General features: G+C 36.1%; 2 protein-coding genes across 11 annotated transcripts in view; one reads left to right on the top strand and one right to left on the bottom strand.

The window, feature by feature from the left end:
• The window catches only part of SLC4A10 (solute carrier family 4 member 10), a 118,345-nt gene extending 101,112 nt beyond the window's left edge, over positions 1-17,233 (top strand). For 3 of the 8 annotated variants that reach the window (XM_018072525.3, XM_018072523.3, XM_018072524.3), the window contains 7 exons: positions 697-948; positions 2,232-2,300; positions 4,368-4,541; positions 5,159-5,281; positions 8,619-8,686; positions 10,349-10,465; positions 14,983-17,233. In XM_018072525.3, the coding sequence (XP_017928014.1) occupies positions 697-948; positions 2,232-2,300; positions 4,368-4,541; positions 5,159-5,281; positions 8,619-8,686; positions 10,349-10,465; positions 14,983-15,049 (870 nt within the window). In that variant the 3' untranslated portion in view covers positions 15,050-17,233. Of the gene's footprint in view, positions 1-696; positions 949-2,231; positions 2,301-4,367; positions 4,542-5,158; positions 5,282-8,618; positions 8,687-10,348; positions 10,473-11,135; positions 11,175-14,011; positions 14,038-14,982 lie in introns of those variants that run through there. The other 5 variants (XM_018072527.3, XM_018072529.3, XR_001920640.3 and 2 more) reach the window with 4 other exon arrangements.
• Positions 17,234-19,219: 1,986 nt separating this feature from the next.
• DPP4 (dipeptidyl peptidase 4) overlaps positions 19,220-27,980 on the bottom strand; it is a 41,362-nt gene continuing 32,601 nt past the window's right edge. For all 3 annotated transcript variants that reach the window (XM_018072536.2, XM_018072534.2, XM_018072535.2), the window contains 4 exons: positions 26,716-26,780; positions 21,610-21,682; positions 21,294-21,367; positions 19,220-20,432 (listed from right to left, as the gene is read on the bottom strand). In XM_018072536.2, the coding sequence (XP_017928025.2) occupies positions 20,334-20,432; positions 21,294-21,367; positions 21,610-21,682; positions 26,716-26,780 (311 nt within the window). In that variant the 3' untranslated portion in view covers positions 19,220-20,333. The remainder of the gene's footprint in view (positions 20,433-21,293; positions 21,368-21,609; positions 21,683-26,715; positions 26,781-27,980) is intronic.

Consider the following 27,980-nt stretch of genomic DNA (forward strand, 5'->3'; position numbering starts at 1 on the left):
TACCTGATTTTATATTTTAATTTAATGTATAGTTTTATTTCTCCTAATTTCTCGCTATCTGCTCTTAGATACAATGGAAGTACATTAGTGCAAATGTATTACTATCATGTGCTTACCATCTTTAAAAACTTTAAAAGGATGACTGTGGTATCATGGCCCTTTATAGCATAAAATGATTTTGCAAATGTTAACTTAAGAATTTTTGTGTAGGTAACAATAAAATACATACTTTCCTGCCTCCTGTATAAGAATGGATTGAGGGTCTCTTAAGGTTAGTGCAGTGGAAAATGTGCAGTGCATCTGGATGTTCTGCTTACTGTTATCCACAAAAGAGATTTAGTTAAGAAAGAAAATTTATGCATTTTCCAGTGTCTTGCTAGTATCTATTTTATAAGCAGGAGAGCTATTTGGTGCCCACTGTAAAGTGGATTTATGATATGTATGCTTAACTGGAAAGAATCCAATACTATCGAGCACTTCTTGTGAACTAGTGTGAATTCTCCTTGGATAACCAGTTTACCATCACTACTGACCCAACCTGGATAACACAGAGAAGAAACCAATTTTTTTTCTACAAGTCACAAATTTTTTATTTGTCTCTAGCTGTTCATTAGGAATGCCTGCCAGGAGTGTTCTCCTTAATTCAGATGTCATTTTTATATCTTCTTGCTGTCATTTTTTTTTTTTTTTTAACAGAAAGGATGTGGATACCATCTTGACCTACTCATGGTGGCAGTCATGCTTGGCGTGTGCTCTATTATGGGATTGCCATGGTTTGTTGCAGCCACTGTCCTCTCTATTTCCCATGTGAATAGCTTAAAACTGGAATCGGAGTGCTCCGCTCCAGGGGAGCAGCCAAAATTTCTTGGAATCCGGGAGCAAAGAGTCACAGGGCTCATGATTTTTGTCCTTATGGGCTCATCTGTCTTTTTGACAAGTATCCTAAAGGTAATTTGGGGAAGTAAGGAATAGTTAAAGAATACTGCACTGAACATTTCATTGTTGTCACTGTACTATTTAATGACTGCTCTTTTCAGGCACATTACTAACTAGCATAATGCTTGTTACACAATGGTAGTCTAAAGTGGAATTCTAATTTAGCATAATAATGTGCTAGGGACTTCCAGCATTTTTTAAACAAAAACCTTGCAATGAAAATCTGGCCTGACTGAAGTCCAAGGGAATTCTGCCACTGACCTGTAGTAGATGAAGATTCACACTTAGTCTATATTTTGGGCCCATGGCAAATTATCATGAAACAGTTTTGTTATACCAATTCTAAATTTATTTAGAAAATTTAAAAATATTTTGTGATTTCTGGGTAATTTAAAAATGTTTTCACAGTTGGAAGAGAAGTTCTGTGGTTTGTGTCTTGGAAATGAACATGGAGATTATCTCATGCTTCCTGCGTACTCAACAGAACTCACTCAAATGGGTGTCTGGTTATATGCATATATAATACCATGTATACACTTCATACTGTTTAAAGAATTATCTGACCTCTGTGTAATCAGTAAGAGTTTTGCCACTGGATTCAGTAAAACCAGAATTTAGACTTGCATATTGTCACAGTGAAGGCAGTAAGCCCTTAGAACTTGTACTTCCCAGTAGTATTTTATTAAGTATATCATAAAATTCTCACTTTGAAAACACACAGAACATGCATTTTGTGTATTTAGTATTTAAAACAAATATTTATCTATGGAAATACTCCTTTACCTAAACACTATATGCAGAGAACCTGAACATTTAAAATAGTCTCTTACAAAATCATTCCATAAAAGTTATTCACCCATTTTAAATGCTTACAGCACGAAATATTTCTTTTAGCAGTAAGAAGTATTTAGTGTCTCTTGAATATTTTTCAGAGGTTTATAGCTTTAGTCTTCAGATCTTCTCCCGAGCAGTCTTTTAAGTAAAGAATTTAAGTATATATCTAACACTTTCATGTCTCTGTGTAGATCTGTTAATTTTATTAATAGTGAATAAAGTATATTGTAATGACTAGCCATGAGAGGAAAATAAAACTACGGAGCCAGATTCTTCTTATGCTTTATACTCTGAGAAACATTATTAATTTGTAATTGAGTGACTCTGAATTTACAACTTGTCTGATTAATGCAGGCATATGGCTCTTTGTATTTCAACTGTTTCAGATGTCTTTCATGAAGCATTTAAAATTGTTAAGTAGTATTTAATATGCTCTTCCCTTTCTCTGCTTGTTTGTGCAGTTTATTCCTATGCCAGTACTTTATGGAGTATTTCTTTACATGGGTGCTTCATCTCTAAAGGGAATTCAGGTAAAATGGATTTATGATGAGCATGTTATTGATGATACTTTCTATAAAAAATATAGCTGTTCTTATACATTATTGTGTTATCTTTTGTGTATAATCTTAAAAGAGTGCTGCCAACCTTAAATTTTTGAAAGTGACTGACTTGAAAATGGATTCTCTCTAAATAGAGTATTCCCTTTAGGTAAGGTGCTCCATTTTTTTTTTTTATTTTATTTTTTAGGTGCTGTTCTCTCTTTTTACCAAGGAAATTTTGCCTGGTCCTAAAAACCGAGTAATAACTATCAGGAGCTCTTCCCTCTCTCCTACCTCCCGATTCACCTGCTTGCCTGCTGCCTTTTTAGCTTCCAAGTTAGGGCCTTTGCAGGGCTACACCTGATCTTGAACTTTGCCTTTATGAGACTTTTGGCTAACTTGCCCTAAAACTAACATAAGTGAAATTTTGAAGACCTTTCCTGTGCAAATAAATGCCTCAGGCAGGGAGGGGGAACTGTTGCAAGCCACAGTTCTTCAGGGATGAAGGGCAAGTCTAGTGGAAGGGCAGCATTCCTGTGGTGCCTTAAGTAGGACTACGTGGCAGAAGCCAGGCATTCCAGCATTCAGGTTGGGGCTGGGAGTGAGATCCTGTGTACCATTTGTCCTGCAGCATTAAATGGCACATTGTCAAATCCTTCAGCCCACCTGACACAAACACATTTTCAAGTGTGCCTTTGTTTGTTACTGAAAGTTGAGGCATCGATACACCTTCCAAGACAATTGAGAAAGAACAATCACATGGTGAAAACACAAGTTATGCTATGCAAAAGGTTGTGAAATTCAAAAAGCAAAGGAAATTTCTGGTTGTTTCTTTCATTATATTTAAATTTTCAGTTGCAAGTTAAAAGTGTGTAGCTTTTATTTTTACCTCTATATTTATAGGCAAAGCTGGGAACACTTCTTTTTTTGACTGGTGGTCTCTATTCAGAGACTCTTCTTTTATATCTTTGCCTAGCTCTTCTCATTTGGGTTGATATTCTCAGAAGTGTAGTTTGGCTTTTACTGAAGTTTAAATAATTTCAATTTATTATGGTTAGCTGTTTCTCAGAACAGGGGTATGAGAAAGTACACTACTGAGTGCTTTTAAAGCATACTAAAATCTGGCTGTCTTTACTTGGAAAAGTGATAGCATCCTCCTCTCTTTCTCCCTCCCCAAGCTGGGACAAGGAATTGAGATTTGATAAGACGGCTTTTGTGAGAGGATGTGCTTTTTGCTGTTTCTGTGAAAATCTGCTCAAATCTGGCCAAATTATAAACCTTAAAAAAAATGCAGTTCGCACATGCTCAGTAAAAATTTCTGAAACTTGACACTCCTGAAGGCTGTGTGAATATAGCATGGCTCATTCATGCAGGGAGCAATGGTGCATCACCATCATCACTGTGCCTTGGCAGCTGACACAAAAGTCTTGGGTCAGTATGGAGCTAAATAGGTCTGAAAAATAGGAGCCTCTTACATTCCTAACAGCATGGCAGTCAGCTTTCTGGCATTCTTTTTTTTTTCTTTTCTGTTTCTGGTTTTGTGAATAAAGTAGAACATGGAAAAGAAAAAAATGAAAAGTGTCTGGTGAAGTAAAAGAAAAAAAGGTCGTTCCTTCACAGGAAATAAAAGACTGAAGAGATCCCTTTGTGGTCAACTTTTTAGGTGCTAAAGGAGGCAGAGCTCGGTTGTTGAGAAAAAAAATGTAGAATGTATTAGAAAGGTAGTGTGATAGTGCATATGCCCAACAGGATCCAGAGATCCCGCCAGCTTCCATTCAGTTTGACTAACCAAGTAATTAAATAATATGATTCTCATTCTTACTGTGGTGGCTCAGTGAGAGAGAAGATTCCTTTGCCACTGTTGGACTAGTATAGATTAAAGGCTCATGATTGTAACTGAGATAGTCTCTTCTGTGCTCCTGAACTTCTATAGTTTTGCCTTTAGAATCACAAGCCAGATTCTTTGGATATTCAGCATCTCTTAGGCAGTGTGTGAATACCAACATAGATGATCCTACAGCTCATTTTGATCCATACTTTCAAAATTTTCTCTTTCAGCTTTTTGACAGAATAAAGTTATTCTGGATGCCTGCAAAACATCAGCCAGATTTCATTTATCTGAGGCATGTTCCTCTTAGAAAGGTCCATCTCTTCACTATAATTCAGCTGAGTTGTCTTGTGCTTCTCTGGATTATAAAGGTTTCAAGAGCTGCCATTGTCTTTCCTATGATGGTATGAAATTTTTTATTTCCTCTAAAAATCCCTTTTCACTTGTGAATAATTATTATTGAAGAAAAAAATTAATTGCGGGCAGATAATTACAATATTGCTTTGATTCAATGTTCAAGGACAATTCATAATTTATTAAGTAAGGAAAAATTTGACATGTAACCTCTGTTTTAAATCTGTGTGGATAGCCCAACTACATATTCTCTTAGGGAAAATTCTTCTCTTAAAGAAAAGTATTAAAATTTATTTTATATTTTTTATTTAAGGATAGTACTCAATCCTGTTACAGAAAGAACATTCACTCATTAAGGAAGACTGTTGATTGCACTTTTCATTGAGGGGCTTTACAGTTCTGTGTCTTGCTAGAAATAAGTGTTCTGCTTAAGTGATTTCTAATTATTTCACTAATAGAAAATAGAAGAGATCTATTGACCTCAATGATTGTTAAATGCTTTGAGCCATATTTCATTTGAACAAAGGAATACCAGCTGTTGGCTTATTCAAATTAAAGGATAAAACTGTAGCTGCAAACTGGGCACTTTTGAAAGTATTCCTCTACAAGTGTATTTGTCTGTTTTACTTGCTTAATTTCCTAATTCTTTGAATTGATATCTTTGCAGGTCCTAGCTTTGGTATTTGTCCGAAAACTCATGGATTTCTTTTTTACCAAGCGGGAGCTCAGTTGGTTAGATGATTTGATGCCTGAGAGCAAGAAAAAGAAACTGGAAGATGCGGAGAAAGAGGTGGGTTATGGTTTCAAGTGTTTTTGGTGTGTAGCATTTTATCAATTTCTCCTTCAGATATTTACAGAAAGTTCTGTAAGTACGGCACATTCCATGCAACAGGCAGACTTGTTAACAGTGTCTTAAGTATAATATTTTCATATTTTGCATAAGTGCTTTTAAGGTTACAAATCTGATAAGCTTCGGTGGGGATGTAGATTCTTAAGCTGCCATACTGTCATATAACGTATTATCCACAGTGCTCCTGGGGTTGCTTCTGAGACCCACTCAGATGATGTGCAGAGATGAACCTATGTCTGTAGGAAAGCCCTCAGATGCCTGGGGCACTTTGATGCTGCACTGGGACTAGTCTTGTTCTCACTAGAGATGCTGAAGAGACAACTGCAGAATTTAAGGGGTGTGGCATGTCCCAGCTGCCTCTGAGCCATACACAGGTCACACAGCATCACCTTGTGCCCTTTTTTTCTCAGCAATGTCATAACGCTGTGCAGTATCCCAGTTACACTCTAGGCCCGTGTTATCCTTCTGCTGCTGCAGAAACAATTTACTTTTACTGTGTAATGAGAAGGTCAGTGACACTGCTAACCCTCTTAACCAAATCCTCAGACTGACTTACAGCCTTTGGCATTACCACTCAGTTGGCTGTTTCAGATCTGGATTCCTCATCTTCTTTCAAAGAACATGCTTTTATAATTTCTTACTTGATACTGGACAGATTCTTACATATTTCCACTCAAAATGTTCCTGTATTTTGACAATGAAACACTAATCTTTCTGATTGTAGCTTTCTAAACAATTTTGCATCTATTTTACAGCATTTTTATCTAGCTGCTGCTTCATTACTTGCTTGTTTGAATATCATATAAAACTGTAGAGGTATAAAGTAACTTTATGTGTGAGGGACAGAGGACAAAGGCCTCTATCTCTCCCCCTGGTATCAGCCACCTGATTAGTGTCAACTGCTAGGAAACCTCAGTACTGGGCCAAAAGAAGTGAGGGACAAGTCTAATGGTGAAACACTTAACTGCAGGAGCAGTACGTAGAATATGTTGGTGCCAAGTTATTTTAAATGGGATTCATGTGTCCTGCATCAGCACTTTTGTATAGCAGCACAGTGTGAGGCTGTGGCAGCACTGGGAGGTGAATATGCAGGTAATGCCTTGTAGTCTTGGCAGTCAGTGGTCATTTCTAGGCTTTGGGGATAGATGTGCATATGACCTCTAAGATGCTCTGAAAGCCTCTGCAAAAGCCCAGGACCCTTGAGGAATAAATTTTGGTGGTACAAGGCTACTGCAAAGATTAGACAATGTGAATGGATAAATCAGGAATTTATGCTTAGGGATGCCCTGAGATGTTGAGGCCAGTGAAATGTGTGTGTTAAGGATTCCCATTAGTTGGTCTATTTGAAGAAATAGGACATGGGCTAATAATTTGAACGTGTAACTATGAAAACTAGATTTCTCTGCCTTTAGGATTCTTCTGTGACATTTGACAACTCAGTGCCTCATCTGTAACCTGGAGAACTATGACTTTGATTTCCTTGACACATTCAACATACTGTCATGGAGTATGTTTTGGGGAAAAGATTTTACCGAGGTGGAAAACATCATGATGATTATTTACTATTTAGTATGTGCCTTTAAAACTACCAGGATGAAATTAAAATATGAGTCATTGTTTTCTCCCTTGAATCAAAGCAGACGAAGAGAGTTGTTAAATCACAGTATCTGTTGTCATCACAATTCATAGTAGAAGTAGAAGTAACCAAGGTAGCTCTCTTCATGTGGGTCTGATTATTGTAAAGAATTCCGTGTTATCCTTATGTTTTGGTTATATGTCACTTTCTTTCCCATGCTTGACTGCATGGCATCAGAAAACAAAACTGGGAAAATCTGATTTACTGGTGTTACTTTATTTCATTCACTGTCTATTTTGAGAGGTTATTTTTACATATTTTGGCATTTCTAAATATTTGGAGCTATTATTAAAACTGTTCAACTGTCAAAAACTTCTGAAGCTGTGAAGCCTAGAAATGACAAAATTAACTAGTAATAAAAAACTTCTGACATGTAGCCTAAGGAATTAATTGGAGAGTTGCTATCACACAGCTTTTAAAAATAGAAGTATTCTACCCACAAGAATATTCAGAAGTATAGTTGACAGGATCTGAAACTTACTTGATTGGATCCTGATTTCATCACTTAAGTTGTTTTTATATTTTTAGGCCATGTTTTTCCAGGGCTTTGCACATTTACAGTGGATATGATACATGCCTTCTCCTCACAGACCTCCTCTGGAAGCCACTTTAATGTTAACCAGTTAAGTCTTTCTGAGATAAGAATGAACAAAGAACTTGTCCCATTTGGAGAAAAAAAATATTGTGACTTTTATAATAGTTGTAATAGTGAAGCACAGAAGAAACAAATGTTTGAGTAGAGAGGTTTGGAAAATTGTACTGGCTCTTCCAGCTAATACCAACAATCAGTGTGTGGGGGTTTGGTGACCTGCCAGAAAATGGTAAGCTCTCTTTTTGGGAGAATCAAGTCATGCTTTCAGACAGGCACCAGCAAAAACTGTTACAAAGCCATCTAACAAAAGGAAGAAAGCTGTGAAGGTCTCTGGGTGTCTGTTGCACTCATACACACACACCATAACAATTTAGAGCAGGATTTGATGGTTACAGTCGTGCAAAGGCATGTTAACCTCCTAGCTGTGGAGCCTTGAGTTGATATCTGAAGGACAGAAACTTGTTTTTCTTTGTTTATGCAGGCAGGACATGGTGCTTGAGGGGTGTTGTTTTGTTCTTCCATCCTGCTAAGACAGATTTTCCAAATTTGTAATTATTTAAAAAAAAAGAATTTTGGTAGTTATATCTCCTTGTTCTCTTCAAGTGCAAACTAATTTTGGGTATCTTGTTTCACTACCTTTCACTGAAATAAAACTTTATCAGTATTAAAACTGTGTGTTCAAACTTAAATCAACTTCCCTAATTTTTGCATGTAAACATCAACATATATATCCTGTTATTAATTTAAAATTAATTATTTAAAATTCACCATACAATTGCTCACTCAGTGTTACTATTTTTCCTCTTTCTTTATTGTTACAAAACAGTGCTCTATTTGGCATTATAAAATAATATGAAGTGAAGATGCATCTTTTAAAATAGAAAATTTAAAATGTCAAATATTTAAATTAAAAGAGTTGGAAAGTACCTTACTTTAAGAATTTCGAATAAATACTTTATATTAAAGAAAACGGAAAGAGGATTAAAGTACATAAATTTCACTTTTTACAACATCATACCCTGTCTCATGTCTAAATTCCTTTGTTCTAGGAAGAGCAAAGTATGTTAGCAATGGAAGAGGAAGGGACTGTTCAGTTACCACTAGAAGGACATTACAGGTAAAATATACCTTTCCTCTTTTAGGTGAGTTGCAATTAAACAAATAAAATCAACATGCCACAGTGTTTATTCTTAATGCTTACTCAATGTCAGGAGGATGTTTGTCTGGTACAGATAGGTGAACTGAACTATATACTGCAGCATTTAACAAGCTCAGCCCTTTTCTAGTCTTTCCACATGATCTCACAGTCCCTAGGAAAAGGACATACTAATTGAAATTTTCCATAGGGCAGGACTGCAGGATCAGACTGTTCACAATGAACTTTGGCTTCTGACACACAGAGTACAAAAGGAAGATGTAGAGCGTGTCAAACCGTTCAACCTGGTGCTAGCAGGGAGCTAGGACAGGTTTTGAACACACAGCAGAAAAACTAGGTTCTTACAGTATTACATTTTAAAACATTCTAATTAAGACACTATCTGTATAAGATAATGAAGAAATCAAGAGCTGTCCAGGGTAGATAAGACATAATGCAGAGTTTACTCAGCTTAAAAAGCATGAAAATCTATGTTATAGATGGTAATAATACATGTGACCAGCCTATAAGGAATTAATATAATTTACAGTTTTGAGAAAGAAATTCTTAATAAAGATTTGAAATATCTGGTGACACATCAATGAACTTTGAATTCATAGGAACACTGTCTCACAGTGGGCTCCTCTTTTATATTTTAACACAAAATTACCCTAATGTCTCCTAATGTAAATCAGTGTCTTGTGTCTGAAAAATCCCAGTCTATTCCTTTTGATTCATCATGCTACTAATGGTCTGGTTTTTTTCTTCTTTTGTCCATACCTTTTTGTTCTAATTTATATTAGTAGTATGTAGCTTAATTTATCTTGTGGTGTGATCTATATTGATCTATAGTGTGTTTATGTTGGTAGAGCTACCTGGATAATATCTGACTCTCTGTACTGTAAGGTTTACAGTCTTATAGCTAAAAAGAAGAATCAAGACATTGGTTGTTAAAAGTGATTCCCCAAAACACGACAGCACATTTACTGAGGGCTTAATGAATGTCACGCTCTATGTAAACCATGAAGTCAGGAATAATGTACCCTTAACACATTTAAGATTTTTTATTCTTCAGTGTATAAATACTTATTTGGAGCAGACCAGGTAAAGCAGAGGGCATAATGGCTGGAAAGTCCTGCTGAAAGCTACTGATCAGTTTAATTGGGGCATTTTTATTAAATCTCTTAAATATTTTATTTTTGTCAGGGTTTTTGATTGCTTTTAAAATTGTTTTAAGAGTGGGTGGAGTTTCAGATCATAAGTACTTCGAAAACTGTTAGAAGCTCTTGGGATTCATATTTAGTCCAACTATGCTGCTGGCATGCTGTGAGATCTTGGGCAATATTTAATTTACACTTCATTTTTCTCTTGTCCATTAGTTGGGAGTGACACTATGTTTTATTGATGTTACTGTGATTAATTGCCATTGGAGGAGAAAAATACTAAAAAAGTGCTGAGATGTTCTAAGAAAATATATAAGTAATTGTTCAGGACTTTTGAAGTTTAACAAAATTCTTTAACTTACATTGCACTTAATTATTGTCATCACTATCAATTTTCAATAACTTTTTATAGAGTTAATAAGTAGCAAAGATTGCTGATTACTGATTGTTTTATTGTGTATTTACTTTTGTTCTTGTCTAGAGATGACCCATCTGTGATAAACATTTCTGACGAAATGGCAAAAACTGCTGTGTGGAAGACATTGTTGATATCGTCAGAGAATGCAAAAGATAAGGAGTCAAGCTTTCCTTCTAAAAGGTCTTAATTTTTTTACTTTCTATATTATACTTGCATTATACTTTATATATTGGTGTCAAACCAATATTAGAATATTTTGCTAGGGATTAGAAAGATTTCTGGCATCTTGCAGTTTTATTTCTTATGTCCAGTCATAATATTCTGAGCTCAAAATGCAAATTCCCTATTTATTAAAAAAAAATAAATTACAGATATTTGCATGGTACTTAGTTATGCTCCAGTGGAAAATGAAGTTGAGCATGTTTGATGCTTGTGTAATGAACCACCGGCCTCCACCTGGATATTGCACAACAGCTGTTGTGTCTGTTCTGCTTGCTTTTGTTCTTTCCTCTTGACAAAGAAGTGATCATCACCACCCTGGAAATAGCTGTATGAAGAACCCATTACTCTGAATGCAATCTAATAATATTCGGAGTGAAAATAATTTTAAGATTGCATCACTTCATTTTTCTGCCTACTTCACTTGTACTCAAAACAGTTAAATAATTTTAGTCCAGCCAAATGTAAAATGAAGCCACAATGTTTTATCTTTGCTGCAGAGTTACTACAGGAATGAGAAAATATTAAATTCAAGCACAGTGTGATTTTTAAGAGTTTTTCCTCTGACTCCATAAATTTAAAATTTAACTATTTTCTATTTAATTGTTTCGTATCACACTTCTGTCATAAGCTCCCCTTCCTAATCACTCTAGAAGCTGATTTCCCAAAGGTAAGACCCTGTCCCCAACCTTTTCCTTTTTTTGTGTCTTCCAATTCAGAATGGTGTCACCTAGGAACCCAAATGACTTGACTTTGTGTAGTTTTTGGGGAGACAGAATGAAATTTCAAACGGGAATGTAAAATGTCTTCATTAAAAGCCCCAAATATTAAAACTTGAAATTTAATATATATTAAAAATAGTAACTTTAGATGTAGTGTATTTAAATTTTAAATTGAATTTATTCCTAGATAATCTTTTTTAAAATACAAAATTATATTCTGCCCATTTCTAAATGTACTTTTCAAAAGAAGCTCAGTGTTTGAAACAGCTAGTGATTGTTTTATGGTGAAAAAATGCAGTAAGAAAAAAATTTGTAGTGATACACATTTTTTAATTTTGTCACCCCAAAATGGCATTTCAGCGTTGTTTATTTCCCTAAACAGCATAAACAAGACTGAACAGCTGATGACCAGAGAAGCTTCATTTCAGAAACCCATGGAATGGCCCACTAATGTGATCATTTTGATGATATTTCACTGACAGTAAAAATAACAGTATAGTTCTGATTTGCCTTCTACCCTACACATGTCACAGTGAAATCAGTGTGGTGCATGGAAGAAGGATGTACTGGAGGATTTTCTTACCTTAAGTGCCTCTGCTGTCCAGGCTATAATAGCCTGGAGAAAGTAAAGAACCTGATGGGGTACATTCACACCCCCTGGGTATGTAGGAGTTGCAATTTTTCTGGTGGATATTGCTTTCTTTGATGGTAGGACAGATTATGTAAACATGTACTGGTTTTACCTGAAATTTTCAAAAACTCTCTGAGCATCCAAATAGACTGTGGCTACAGACAACATTGGTAAGAGATGATATGGCCTTTCCACTGCAGTATAATAGAAAGTAATTCTCTAATGAGCTCGTTTTCAATCTGTTCTTGTATCTTTGCTCATGAAATCAAAGACTCAGGAGAAAAGACTTTTATGATTTTAGGTATGAGTGTTCTCTTGTAAAGGAACAGCCTTAAAAACTTCTGAAATCCTGCATTTTCATGTGCTCTACCTTGTCTCAGATTCGCACACAGGAGTAGATTCAAAGAACTTTAAATCTGGAAGTCTTGCTTTCTGATAAGGAAAAACCATAGACAACTTTAAACTTAGATCATATTAGCGACAGAACTACAGAAACATTATAAACCATAATGCATGTATCATTGCATGAATATATAATTAAATTCTAGGTAATTACTGAGAAGAAAGAAAGCTTGGAATGGTAGCAGTTGTAAAGATGATTTTTGCAAATGATCAAGATCAGCAGTATTAGATTACACAAATCCCTCAGTGAAGGGTATTTTACAATAGGGGGGAGAAAAATCATGTTTTGAAAAAAATTTTCCTGATGCCTTTCAAAGTTCAATGACGAAGTGTTTAGTACTCCCTTTCCTGCTGTCAGGTCTGCTTTCTTATACTAATATCCCAAAATATTTTTAAATGGGGATAATTAAATTATGATATTGTACTATGATTTCATGTAATGCCTTTTATGCATGGCATAGTCCATTTAACAACATGGGTGATTTCTGGAATATTTAAAATCTAGAAGTTCTTGTAGTAATTAAATGCGGAGTTGACTTGGCCAATTATAAATTATGATCATCTACAAAGAGAGATTTTAGACAGGAAGGATTTATACAAATTACTTCCCAGCCTGATACATGGATAATTTCTATCATAAGATCTGCCCCTAGCCCCTAGCCTAGTGTGTCTGACAGTTTTTACATCCCAGGCTTTAGTGTCTAAAGAGGGGACTTACACGAGATTCAGTCAAGTCTTGCCTAACAATAGGGACACATGAACTTTACAACTTTACAACCTTAATTTTTCATTATTAAAATTCCTAGGGACCTAAAAGTCTGCCTTTGACCCTGTCTTTGTAGAATTGAACACCAAGGCACCTTTCTGAAACACAGCCCTCTCTGATACATGTAATTAAATATTCCACTGTCTTTGGTTATAATATTAAGCCCTTCAGATAGCAATTTCAAAGGATATGCAGAAGATCTGACCATGTATAGAAGGCAGACTTAGTTGGTCTTTTAAAGTATTGGAGAAAGACATCTGTCACTTTGTAGATGGTATGAGTTCCCTTTTCTACTTGAAGATATGCAAATCCTACATCTTCTCAAACCTTCCTGCTGAGGCATGTTAGACTGCTCCTTTGGTAGGAAGGAAGAGAGCTCTAACTCCCTTTTAGATCCACCAGTTACATATTTTACTGGTAAAAGACTGGTCTTGTCCCTTTTTTTTTTTTTTTTTCCAAATTTCTCAAGGCATTAAAGCCCACATCTGCAGGAGATGCTCAGAGATGTGAATCCTAAATAGAAAGAAGACTTTCCTGGTATCACAGAGGCACCTAAAACGTGGAAATATTATACACTGTAAGGCACACAACACCTCAGTGTTTGCTTTTATTAAGCACAGGTAACTCCCTGCCTGCTGTACTGCTGCACCTTAAATTCACCCACCCCTGGAATTTGTTTGCATACCCTTTGTGTGCAGAAAGTGTAACATACCCAATTCTATCACTGCTCTACAGAAGGTGACAGATTTGGCAGTTGAAGTGGCAGAAGTTGGTATTCTTTAGCTATTTCCATTAACACCTCTGGAAGCTGCCATAGGCATAGAAGTAAGCTTTGGCTGAACTGAATTGTATCCTTAAAGCAATTTTTATGTGAAGAAAAATGTCAGATGATTGTAAAAATGTGCATGAATTGCCTTAAGAATTTGAGAATTGATCTTGCTTTCTTTAAGCCTTGTGTAACTCAGCCTATTTCTCATTCATTCTAGTTAAGGAATTATTCCCATGAAACCTGGTAGGTTATGTGCTTGCTACAGGTTTGTTCTCAAAAGCATCTGGGGTTTTTTTAGATACCCTGCCACTCTTTGTTGAAGGCTTGGTTTGCCTGTGTTGTGGAAGCCCCTTTGCATTTTCATAGTGTGATTGAGACTCATTGCAAGAACATGACTTTTTATTTATTTACACTGTTGTAAATTAGAACCTCTTCACCAAAAAAACTCAAACCCAAAACATTTGCTTTGTACATATATTGCTTTCTGTAGGCAAATCAACAGTGTTTTAACCAGGGAAAAAAAAAAAGCCGAATCCAAATTTGAACTCTGGTTTCAGAGTTCTGAGCGATATGGCTTTTGTGTGATCTTTCAGGCTTTTTTTTTTTAAAGTTATTTCTTTATAATGTATACATGAAGAAGTATGTATTAAACTCCAGATGGGGAATACTGTCTTGCCTCACCCTCCCCAGCCTTCTTCTGCTCTCCCCAATCAAGACCGAAAGCCAAATATTAGTTGGAAATTGGCTTGCACTGCCCTAGTTCAGAAACATTCCTTCTAAATGTACATTGAGCAACAGAATACATTTTAAAGACAAGAAATACTTATTGTGACCTCTTGTTTGTGCCATTTAAGAATGTGCTGGTATTGTCTGAGAACTGTACCATTACCATTATTTAGTAAATTAACAGCTGTATTTGCCAAAAAAAGAAAAAAAAAAGTGGCTATCTTTGCTTGCATGCTGGCTGACTTGTCTCTGTACATCTTAATTTCTCTACCTACCTTGTCACTAAAATGCTGGCTGATGTCTTCTGCACCATTTAGCACAGAAATTTTCACTTGCTTTCCCAGTTTGTGCCATGCAGCATGAAAAATAAAATATCTGTGTAATGTTGGTTTTCGGTTAGATCATTAATATACATAAGATAATGCTACTATAACTCTTTCCCCCCTCCCCTTCTTTTCCTAGTGCTGAAATCAGAAAAGAGAAGAAAGCTGACTCAGGGAAAGGTGTTGACCGGGAGACTTGTCTATGACTTGTTCTTCAAGTAATTTTTTTACAAACGAATGACAGGAGTGCCACAACCACTACATAGAAATGATTTACCTTGTAACTTTTGTCTTTCATCTCAAACTAGCACAGGTAATGTAGTGCAATATTTGTCTCATTTCACCTTGTCTACCTTGTCTAGTATCTGTGTAAATGTCTGCAGTAGCCAATGCAAAAAATCTTTGTGTTCATTGCTGATATTGGCCATTTATCAGTATTCGTATCAGAACTGTAACAAGCAAATTTTCTTTTAAATCCAACTTCCCTGTTAATAGGTTTGTACTGTATTTTGCTACTTTTTCTGTGTGAGAATACTTAATAATCTTCATTCAGGATGAACTTGAAAACCCTAGTTACAATTTTTTTAAAACATCACCTAACTCTAGTAAATAATTTCAGGAGACCCAAACTGACAAGCAAACATTAAGAAGTTTATAAAATAACAACTGATCTGACCTTATGAACAAACTAACAAGGACACTACTTTCCTCCTTGAACTGTCCTTTTGAAGTCATGGATTACTCTTGCAATGAGGATTGCAGGGTTCAGATTCTGTATTTGGGAAGTATTCCTTGATTTAATACAGTGTATCTAATATTAAAATTTGTATGTAACTGGAACATAGTCCTATATATATATATATAAAAAAATATATATTGAAACATTTTCTCACCTTAGTCAAAAAACACCCTTTGATGTGAAACATGGGTACAGTATTTCTTAAAATGCAATCTGTGATGACAGTATCTTGTATTGTATGAGTGTTGCCATGGTAGGCCAAACAAATGCATTTTATCATTAATGAATCCATTATTTTATAATAGGAAAAATTTTGTACAAACTATACCCCACATGCAGTTATATCACCTGCCCAATAATCTTCCTCTTTATTGCCTAAAATTCAACCACATAAAGGGCATATTTATACTGTCTTCTAACAACTGTAAACCTCTTAGTTTCAGAGATTGTGTATAATACTTAAATGGGTATCCTGCTGTTGTTTTGTTACAGCTCTTCATTATTCCATCAAGTACGTATTGATTAAAAGATAAAAACAACATTGCAAAGTAAAATGCGGCTTTAAAGCTATTACAAAGACATTTTTCGTAATGGAATTTGTTACTGCCTGATCCTTTAAGCTGTTCTTTTGTGTAAAAGACTGCAAGATTAGGTATTGAATGAATAGAGATGTGGAGCTAAAGTTTTACTGTGTTATTTGGAATTCACTGATTTTTAAATTTTTTAAGGTAAATTTTTAAATTATTAAAATGAAGGCTAAATCTCATTATTATGCTATTACTTTGAATTCTAAAAATAAGAATTGTATTATTGCAATCTTTGTAATAATTCATCCACAGGGCTCTAACATTCACCAGCTTTCCAAAATACTAATCTTTCTATACACCTCATCTGAGCAATTTTTCCCATCCACATTTAAAGTATTCTAATGTTTTTGTGTATGTGAGGGTGTATGTTTTACTATTTTAGCCATAAATAATTGCATTTTGCTGCAAACTTAATAGGGTCACTGTTCTAAATTTACCTTAACATTATTAAAGCCCGTTAAAAGCCATTTTTATGAAGAAAAAAAATATCTAGTGGACACAAAGAAGGATTTACATTTAATTCAATGTTTGTATTTGTAAATTTAGGAAAAAATGCTGATGCATTAAGGTTAAATGCTTTGTTTTGTGTACTTGATGATAAATTGTAAGATTCCAGTTGTTTTAAGGTTAGTATAGGAGCTCAATACTGGTTTGTCCTGAAAGCAGCCTGATGGTGTTTTAACATGTTGCTGACTTTGTTACAGATAATGTGTACAATCAAAATGTATTAGCTTCACTTGACCAACTCTTAGAATATTAAGAAGTCAGTGTATTCAATGGCATTCTGTATTTCTGTTCAGTATTTCAGAGAAGTTTTATTTTAAAACACTCTGGTTTTGCGTGAATTTAAATGCTATTCCAATGTTAATCTTAACATTCTGACATCACACACAATATAAAGCAGATGTAGTGCTATATTTACTTCTAATTTCATATTCCTGGTCAAAATTACTCAATTTCTTGGATGTAATTTATTACAAAAGCTTATGTGTACATGTGAATAGACTATTGTGTTTTTCACAATTAAGATATGTTATGTGATAATAAATATTTATCCTAACTAATTTTCAATTTTATTTTTACACTACAAGACTCAAAACAGGTTTGCAATATCATATGGTATTCAAAATGTCTACCTGACATTTTGCTTCACAGATTAATGAATGCTAGAGCCCAGTATTGCTCCATTTCACTGAAACAGGCAACACTGCCAGTGTTGGCTCACTGGGTGTATTTGATGGTGACTTGCTCTGACTCTAACAGTAAGTGTGACATCGGGGATAGCACACAGCTGCCCTGTTGGAGGAAAAGAATGGGAATTTACTAGTCATGAGTTGGTCCCCCTTGCTCCTGAGAGAGATGATGCAGACCATGCAGGAGTGGTTAGGTCTTTTTAGAATTTAATAGGTAAGGTCATACAACTGAAAATTCCTCAGTGCTTCCGCTCTTCTCAGGACCCTAAACTTCTGGTACTGAAAAACTTTTAGGCCTTAAAGCCCAGTATTATTTACAGTATTGATTACATTTTACTTAAATCCCTTTGAGTTTCTTCACCAATTTTTAAACCAAAGACTATAAGCCTTCCAGCCTAAGAATGGTAACAGTCACACCTCAGGTTTCAGCTACTTCTGTTAGGATTTTACACAAAGTGTATTACAATAAACTTAAGTATCCCTTTCACATAGGAAAAAAAGTACAGAGCAAGAAGGAGATTGGTAGCTGCCTAACTAACTAGCATGTGGCACTTTTTTAGGCACAAGTGATTTCTGGCTTTGTACCATAATGGAATGAGCTGACTTTGTTTTGCGGCCTCAGTTTTAGGTATTTATCCATGCTCATGCAGTTCAAGCAAGTTCTCAGTTCCCTGAGGCAGCTCTATTATCCTAATGCTTGCATAATTTTTGGAGCTGAGGGAGTTCCACCAGAGTGAAAAATCTGACACTGAATTGATGTTTATTAGGACACTTATTATAGCAATAAAACCTTTTTTTGTTTGTTTTAAAAGTTGCATCATTCTCTATCAACAGGATATAAGTTGCTTTCCAGACAAAGAAATTTAAGATAATTAGCATTGTATTTTGTTATGGCTTGTAGATAAGACAGTTAAAAGAGGACTATGTAATAAGAGTACAGAAGAGCTTCCCAGTGAGATGCTAGCATCATTAAGTTACATCAGATGCAAAGAATTGCATCTTTACTTAGTGAAAGACTTACCCAGACCATATAATTTCTAGTTATTTTTTTAAAAAATCCTTCTCTGATTACACTAATACTTGCAGTTATTTAATGAGAGCCTAGTTAAAGTAGTTTTTTGGATTACAGAAATACATTTTTTGTCTTTATGACACTGTGAGTGATAATATTAAAATAAATCCCAACTATTACCTTGTGTACACAAGCCATCTTTAAATTCATAATGATAATCTTTTTTTATAACCTGTGTATTGCTGTGATCTACCTTATATTGATTTATGTTTCTTTCCCTTGAGTCAAAAGAATGAGAGATGTGATATTATAACCTCTTGGAGACAACTGACAGCCTGTACTCCTACAGAACTTTAATAGTGGTGCCAGTCTATATTAGAACCACTCCTGCCTTGAACCCAAGATGGTATTTGTAAAACCCAGCTAGCTCCAATGTGTTTCAAAAAAACCCCAACACCTTATTTTGTGGGTCGAGTGATTGGTGGTTTGTTTGTGAAAAAAAAACCCCTTATTTTGTACCTCAGCCTCCTTTCTCTTTTATCATTTAAGGATAAGCTGCACGAAGTGTCTTAACATTCTCCCCCACGCTTTAGCTGTCTGCACTGTACTTTTACGTTCACACCTAATGCCACTAATAACCCACAATACAGATATAATCACATGCTGGCATGTAATATCAAGAAGTTAAGTGTTAGATAATCATGTCACACTCCATTACATGATACCATTACACAAAAGCAGAAGCTTCACTGTAAGTCTTCCTTAAAATTAATGGGGATTTTTGTAAAAACTCTATGAGGTTTTTTTTCTAAAGCAACATTTTCAATTATATGGACTACACCTTCTTTAATGACTTAATGTCTTTATTATTTTAAAGCAGAACAGTTTTTAGTACAAGCGGGTTGCATCTTTTCTAGCTATGTGAAATTGAGAAAAGTAATCTTATCCTCAGATGGAGAAGCCTACTGGGAATGCTGAAGATAACACAGACATTTACTGGTAGGCTGTAAGGAAAAGCAGGTTTGCCAAAGAGCATGTTCACAGAAGAGTGATGGTCCAGCCCTTGCTTTAAGTGACTACTATTTTTCATTGTAATGTTTTATGTTTGAGTGTAAGGAACAGATCCTATTCATCAGTAAATAAGAAACTTCTACATTTAAAAAAAAACCAATGGTGGTCTTCTAGATTTCCCAGGGAAGATTCTACTAGAGTAGATTCCCACAGTAGCAGCCTTTTTTACTATAAAAATAAGAAAAAATCACAATTCTATATAATAATAGCAAACAGAGAAATGCAGTGACATTGGTTTAAGTAGGTATCATTCAAAATGTTTGATGAAAGCTGGATACATGCTTTCCTTGCAAGACTTCTACAATTGTAATCCAAGAGATTGCAGAGAAGACAGTAATTTAAGGAACAGCAGTAAAAACAGCCTTTCATTCTGCACAGAAAATATTAACATCACAGTATTCCTGATGATGATTCTAAAAAAATAATTATCAAGCCTTACAGAATTCCTTCAAAATTTTTTGTCAGTGTTTTCACAGAAATGATCCCAGAGTACATTTCACTTTTGATGGAAACATCTTTACTTATATTCTGCAACTGATTTCCATGTTGGTTCCTCTGTGGCATTTTTATCATTCATTACCATAATACACAAACTGCATGGCTTCTCATTTAGACTGAAATGTCAAAAACTAATAAAAAACTCAAGGAAGTACTATGCTTCCTAGAAGTCTGCAACATCATTCTGGTGATGTTAAGACCTGATTAACCACAATCAATAAAAATGCAGTAGTTGCTTGGCAACAGAAATCATAAAGATATGCATTTCGTTGTGTACACTGGTATCCCAAGAGCTAACTTCTATCTCATCTTGATTTGTACTGGCTCAGAGTACATGATCTAGAGTTTTTTTCTGGAGAAGTACCATCACTAACAAGCAAAATGCTGGTTCTAGGGCAGCAAGAAACACTGCTTTATGAAGTGGCTCATGTGGGTATAAATATGCTTATGTGCTTGACCGGAGATGGCATGGTCTTTGTCAGTATACCACTGTGTGAAAGAGAAATACAGAGAGTGTTAGTTGTAGCTACATCTAAATGATATAAATCAAACATGATAGACATAATAACGTGTGCAGCCATTTCAAATTATCCCAGCATGAGGCCTTCAGCATGGAGGCAAAGACATGAAGGAGTAGGAAGCTGCTATGACACTTTTGTCCTGGCTTTGTGTGTGTGATATACTATGTATTTATGCCGAAGGCATAAAAGAACACGTGGCTCGTCCACATGGAGAGTAGATGCAGCTGTTCTGTTAAGAGGGGTATCTCACCTCTTCCCCTGTCTGCCCTGCAAGTTTGGCTGAAGGACAATCATGCACTGGTCCACTTGGCTTCTTTCTATACTTCATCCTTTTTACCACTGCTCCCCAGTGGTTGGGAGAATGTACGAAAGGAAGAGCTTACACCTTAGTCTGAGATCTTCCACAGACAGTATAAGAAGGGGAAAATAACTGCTTGTCTTACAAGATCAGTGAACCCCAAACATGATGGACAGGTTATTATGGACTTAGCTGAAGCTAACATTTCCTTCTATCTGTAAGGTAATATTCATTGCACTTGGGTATATGCAAAGATTTGGACTGGCTGTTTGTCTGAGAACACAAAAAGTTTAACAAAATGAAAGATTAGGTAAACAGGGTCAAATATGAAAAAGAGTTGCTTAAGAGTTTTTCTTATGCAGAAAATACATAGCTGCTCTATGTACAGATTTCAGTTACTGAACGTGAAATGCAAGTACGTGAACTTTCATTTAAGATGGCAGTGAATTTATACCTAACCACAGGGAGCTCATGCTATTATTCTCATAATACAAACTCATTTGTATAATGATAAATAAAACGGGACCATACCATTGCCTGAAAATCCACTTCGGCATCAACGAGAGCTTTGGAAATCTGTGCTGCTTGCTGAAAGTGAACATTATCTGAAAAGTGGAAGAGGAAAAAGGTAAACAAAAAATTGCTTCTGTAATACTCTGGGGGAAAAGCAAAGCAATGAACACTCTAGACTCCCCATCACTGCTGACTGAAACAGATTAGTTGCAAAAAGCAGTATTATTTTATTGACATAAATGTAACAGCCTTGCCCCTTCATGCTTTTGTTTTGTCAGTAGTAGAATTGCGAACCTGTCTGTAATACTAGAATGTCTAATTAACTGCAACTCACCATCTGCTGTTCCATGAATAAGGAGATATTCAACTTCTTTGAATTTTTCAGCTCTGGCCATTACTGTTGAATTCTGAAATTAAAGAAAAAAAAAGAAAAAAGGTGCTATTTATTAGAAGATGACTTGCTACCAACTGACTTTGCTTCCTGCTGACACAGTCTGGGGTCCTTCAGATAAAGCCTGCTTTCCCCTCTCCGAACCACCAAGTAGCGTGGTCACACATCCAACAGCAGCGTGCTTACACTCAAATCATTCTACACCCATCTGCAATTATTACCAAGGGTTATGGCTGCAAAGTAACAGGCAGTTCCAGAGGGGAAGAGTTTTACGAGCGAGGTACACATTTAATGCGTTGCTAACATGTTGTTAGCCTGCAGCACACCGCTTGCCATAGGTTTCCTGTGTGACTGCAGACAAATTAAAAAAAATGTTGCCATGGCAACAGTGCACCCTATGATAGCAGGGAGTAGATCCTGCAGAGGCTACACACGTTATCTTCCCCACTGAAATTTATACTACTTTACCTGCAGGGAAGGCAACAGAGCAAATAGTTCCTCAGACTCAAGTAAAATTGGGTTGTTTAAAGAAGTTTAAAATAATGCTCTCTCCAAATAAGAAATACCTGAAGGAAAAACACACTAACCAAATCTCTAAATAGAACTCAAGCTACATTTTGGGAATGGAAGCACAACACAGTGATGAAAAAATGAAATAATCAGCAACTAAGATTAATGAAAGAACTTAAAACACAGTAACGTTCCCTAGAACACACTGGCCCCAACTTGCTACTGTGACTAAAGAATGAAGACACTAAAGATTGCAAATAAGATCTTTAATTTGGGCAAGGAAAGGAAATACCATAGTGCTCTGCCACAAGAAGGGAAAGAAGAAAAGAGACAATAGAGACAAGACTTTTCAGGCTTGATAAAACAACCAGCTACTCTGGCAAGAAAAAATATAGTAAAAGTTAGGAGCAGAAGAATGTAGTGGGTTGTTTTTTTCTTCCCCACCTTGTACTAAGGCTGTATCCTTGCACAAGGATTTGCATTTAATACCTGCAAAAAGTCAAATACATTATATGGCCAAGACACAGAAGTGTTCTAATTTCCTTATGTCTCTTGTACACTCATGAATCTTCAAAGCAAGTATAAATATTAAATTCCTTTTGTCATGGCAGAATAGTGTACCACAACCTTTTCATACATGAAAGGAATTCTTTGTATTTATTCAACTAAATCTAAAAAACAAGTTCAGCAGAGAGAAAAAAACCCCACCCTCCAGTCTGTAACACTGCAGTTGCCCTCTTTTGATAGCCAAAGGTTGCAGAGCACCAGAAATCTCATCCAGTATATAAAAATCCACATGCAGTGGAAGCGTGATGCTATCCATGGAAATGATTTAGTATCATGGAACAAGAACAGTTAGTTCCAAGTGCCAAAATCCAGAGAGAGGACTGATGCACTGGTAAAGCAGTTGACCAAAAAATCAATTCAGAAAGAAATGGCCCTGTGATATTAAAGAAAAAAAACAAACCAAACCAAACCAAAAACCCAAGCAGTATCCTTTGAGTGCATCATTTTCCACATGTGTAGAGGGAAACTTGATAGATCACTATTCTAAGCTTTCTTCCAGCAAGTCAATGCTGTTTTAAGCAAACCTTCTCTGAGTGGAAGCCTGACTTTAGCTACACTTCTGAGAACGTGACTTTGCAAAAGCAGTTTTAGAAAAAGGATGTCACCATTTTTCCCCTCCAAGCTTTAAACAAAATAAAGTTATTTGTAAAAATATTTCAGAAAGAAGAAGCACAAGAGATACCTTCTCTGCATTTTTATCACTTGTGATGCTTCACTTGCTGCACTCATACTCAACATGAACAGTCCCTTCCCTAAAGCATGCTTTAAGGACAGAGTATATCTCTGTCCTTAAAGAAGGTTGCAAGATTGAGAGCAATCTCAAGTTAGGCACAGTGATAAAGCAACAGCGACATCAGCTGAAGAAACCTCAAGTGCACAGCAAATAAATACAACTTTATTTACCCTTCCATTTCATAGCTATACTGCTGGGACAAAGGCTCCAGAAAGGTAACATGCACAAGTACTGAGAGTTGGGCCCTGCTGAGTGTAACTGGCTTTTCTAAAGATCACGCAGCAGTCAACATTTTATCAGCACTCTACAAACAAGTTAAGGTTTGGCTGAAACTGAAGGTCTCTCTCCCTTTAGCATATTCTCAGATAATAGAACAAATGTCAAATCAGTACAAGATGGCATATTTACAAAATTGTACCCTGTTTTGCATAACCTAATGATGCAGCAGTTCTTAAGGACTGAACATTTCAAATCTGCTAGAAAAAGATTGCCAAATCTATGACTGTTTCAAACACTTGCCAAAAGCATATCAAATTCAGAGTGAACTGCAAAATAATGTTCTCACAAGTTGAACAGTCTCTTCGGTATGCTTTACATGGCTACTGCATCTGACCTCTAGAGCTCTGCCCTGATTTAGTCTCAAGTCTTATTCACCAGGGACTTTTCTTCTGGGTAGACAGCTTCTCTGCCATTCTGCCTAGGATCTCTACACAATTATATTGGGAGCTCCACTCATGCTTGCTCCTCTCTTACAAAGCTCTAATTTTTAATAGTTTACAACTACCTTAAAAGACACTGAGCACACCCAATTAGCCTGCTTAGGAGTCTGAGTCATCCCTCAGACTTGATTCTTGACAAAAGAATATTTAACATCTCAGATTCTCTGCCTTCAATAAATGTAAAACCTTATGTTACAGTAATACAAAGGTAGGATGTGCCCCTCTTACCACAACTAGTTTCTTGAGTCTATATATTCACAGTCATTAATATATATTCAGTCATTAATAACACTTCACATTAGGAAGGTGCCTAGCAGTGTGCATCTTCTCTAAGCAGGTGTGTACACAGCCTCATTCTTTTAAATTAGGGCACATAGTACAGAGTTTACGCAACTTTTCACTTTTCATGCCAGCTTTATAGCGGATGCAGTAGGATAATGAGAGAATATATAATGCAGCAGGCAAACCTGACAGTACAAAGTTAACAGCTAAAAAATGCTTTAACAGCTTCAGCTAGGAGAGCTTTCAATACATATTTTGCATTTACTTTAAAAACATTCAGTTCAGCAAACAGCTCTCATCAGCGACAAGGGGCCAGGAGGCTGGCTATTGGGACTGGGACATAGAACAAAGGGGCTGTAAGCCAGAAACATGCTGGGTTGAAGTCAGTAAGGGTCTTCAGCAACAACAAAATCCCACAACTCTTTCACTGATGCTACATGAAAAGCAACCAACTCATGTCTTGAGCTACCCCACCCCTCCAGGTTAAAAGTAAAGTAAAAGTAATTTGAAGCTTTTAACAAATGAGGATATAAGTTGCATTTTCCTATCTCCACGAGCAGCAGCGAAGTGTGACAATCTGATCTATGCAATTACTCCTCCTCCATCTAGCCACCATTCTCCCCAATTAGTCCTCTGAGTAACACATTTGAAACCTTTAGCTCTTTGGTACTGGCAGTTTCAACGTGGCCATTGCCAGCAATAGATACTATGCCAAGAAAATTCGACTCCTGGCTTGAAAGGATTAAACAGTCCTCTGTTGCCATCTGTGCCGTGAAGCTGGTGAATGACTTTGTGCACCCAGAGTGTTAACGTTCGTTCTGCACAGCGACAGTAACTTGTATTTACACTGCTACCTCGCAGACCTCCTACTGTTCCCACTGCCTTAAAGAAATACATTTGGAAAAAGGCAGGCAGGCGGCTGCAGGCTGCTGGACAGTCCCTGGTGGGCTCCAGGAGCTCACTGGTTAGAAGAGGCAAACACAGTACCAAGCTGTCCAGCAGTCTCTATCATTGTCCTCAGTCTTGACCAGAATGCCTCATATAGCAGTTGACAAAACTAGATTACTGTAGTAATATGTCAAACCAGATGTTTCAGTTCATATAGGTATGTATTTATATGTTTTATCATACTTTTAAATCAATGCAACAATCCCTCCTTCGTCCTACCCATCACATTATTTTAATGCACATAACTAGTGCTAAACTGTCTTCTAGCCTACTTACCAACCCAAACACAAGAAATGCCCCATCTTTTTCCTCTAACATCAGTGCTTGGTTCTAGCATCACCAGGGCTGAACACCTCTGTGAAACATTCTAACAGCCAGGGCACAAAGTACCTCTTGGATCCCTCACAGTTCTCCAATAGCCCCTGTATTTTCACCTAGACCTGAAGTTTAACCTAACAGAAGGCTTTGCTGCTCTGCCCTGTGCCCAGCTACCTGTGACCTCAAACAGCCCTTGAGGTAAGAAAAAGCAACTGGCACACAGAAGAGCAAGGCAAACGATTCATCATGCCATAAAAAGGACAAACAATGTATTTGGCTTCCATTAGGACACATGGAAATTCCCTCACTGCTGTGCAAACATAGGTAATTCTAGAACAAACTTTGGACACCCCGTGTTCACGAAGATCAGGCCAAAATTCCAGCCCTGACACTGCTGGCTCTCAGTGGGTCTGCAATTTGATATGATCACAGTACAGACAGACTTGCCTACCTGCCGAAGTTTTCCAGTATTGAGGAGCTTTTGCTTTCCCTGAAAAAACCTTAAGCAGGAAAGTTCTAACATCCCCATTTTAAAAAAAAAATTACATTTCAGAAGGACTGAGAGTACATTTGTTTTGGTGGAAAATGTCTAAGATAAAGCAGAGTTTGCCCACGAACATATTAAATTTTAAAACAAATTTGTTTCTTGGTGATTAAAATAAAACAGTGTTTACAGCCTGTTTTACAGTCTGCAAAGTACCCAAATGGAACTGAATGTAAAAAAAAACAACCCAAAAAACTCAACACACCAAACAACAGAAAACCCACACCATCTATCAAGAAGCTGCCTCATAGAAATCCAAACACATGAGACTACAGCCTCTAAATCCACAACGCAATGGTTCTAGCTGGAAAGAAGCAGCAAACTTATTGCTTCCCATGGGGAAGGAACTAAACTGTTTAAAGAACAATACAGTTATTTAGATATGAGACAAAACACTAAAGAACGAAATAAAGTAATTTCTTTCTTACATAATAGTTTTGCAGATTATCACTTGCTGTAGGAAGGCCCATGTATCTCTCCGTGTATATTGAATCTGTAATTAAGAAAAAAAAAATTAGAATCTGCTACTTCATTTTCAGTCTACCATAAATTTTACGAATACAAACAGTAATAATGCATACTGGAAACTAAAAAAAACCGCACAAAATAAAAGCAACCAGGTTTTCCACAATGAGGCATGTAGGTAACCATCATTATTCAGAATATTTAATCTTCTTGTTGCCATGGACACCTGAATGCTGAATATTAATACAGTAGTTTGTGTGTTTCCCTATTGTTATTCCTTCAGTAATGCTTACAAAATTACTGAAAATGTTGCAGTAAATAATGAGCATTTGAAAAAAAAATTAGCTTTTTTATCTAAATTTTTACTACCAAAAATCTATAAAAAGAAATTGTGGTAGTAAATTAGGATTCATCTTGGCTCTGTTATACACAGTAAAAATTAAGTATCTCTGATTTTCCACACATTTTTCACCATGTTACCTTTTTGTAGATTGCTGCTTTGTTTTAAGTCATACAGTCAAAGCTCTGCTGCCATATTCTAATGTCCATTTGAGTTCTCATCAGAGTTGTCACACTGGAGGATTTTTCATGTTGAATATGCATGCCTCCACAATTCTTTATCTAATCAACTAAAAGTGGAATTTGAGAGATCCTGACCATGAAAAACTATTTTCTGTCATACTATAATATTCATGTCCCAAATATGAAGAATCACTATGTCCTCAACAGACTACTGCTAATACCTGGCAGTATGATTTGATCTGCTGAATTAGCTATTACACAGCCACTGCACTAGTTGCACAATGATAAATTATGCCTTATTTAGCAGAGGTTTGCCAGGGAAAGCTTTCTCTCAAATGCTTTTGGACAAATCCAAACTAGAAAAATATCAAAATGTGGTCACATTGTACCAGCACTCATTTATAACTATATATATTTTTTTTTTTTAATCTAGGAGGAGGGCCTATATAATTGTTTTAGTAGCCTCATTCAAGCATAGCATTATGCACTATAAGCTTGAAGCACATACAGACTTGCCCATTTGATCATGTTTTCCTGACATCAAACTATTCTCAAGATGAATTAGATTTATAAAATCTAAATTTTACAAACTGAAACAACCAAAAACCCCCAAACGCTAAGACACTTCAAATCCTATTCTGTTACTTTCAGATAGTAAATTACAATGCAAGTTCAATGCTAATCCTCACAGCTCATTCTTGTAAGT

Source organism: Manacus vitellinus, unplaced genomic scaffold (assembly GCF_001715985.3).
Source record: "Manacus vitellinus isolate BGI_N305 unplaced genomic scaffold, ASM171598v3 scaffold_22_pilon, whole genome shotgun sequence".
NCBI classification, from domain to species: domain Eukaryota; kingdom Metazoa; phylum Chordata; class Aves; order Passeriformes; family Pipridae; genus Manacus; species Manacus vitellinus.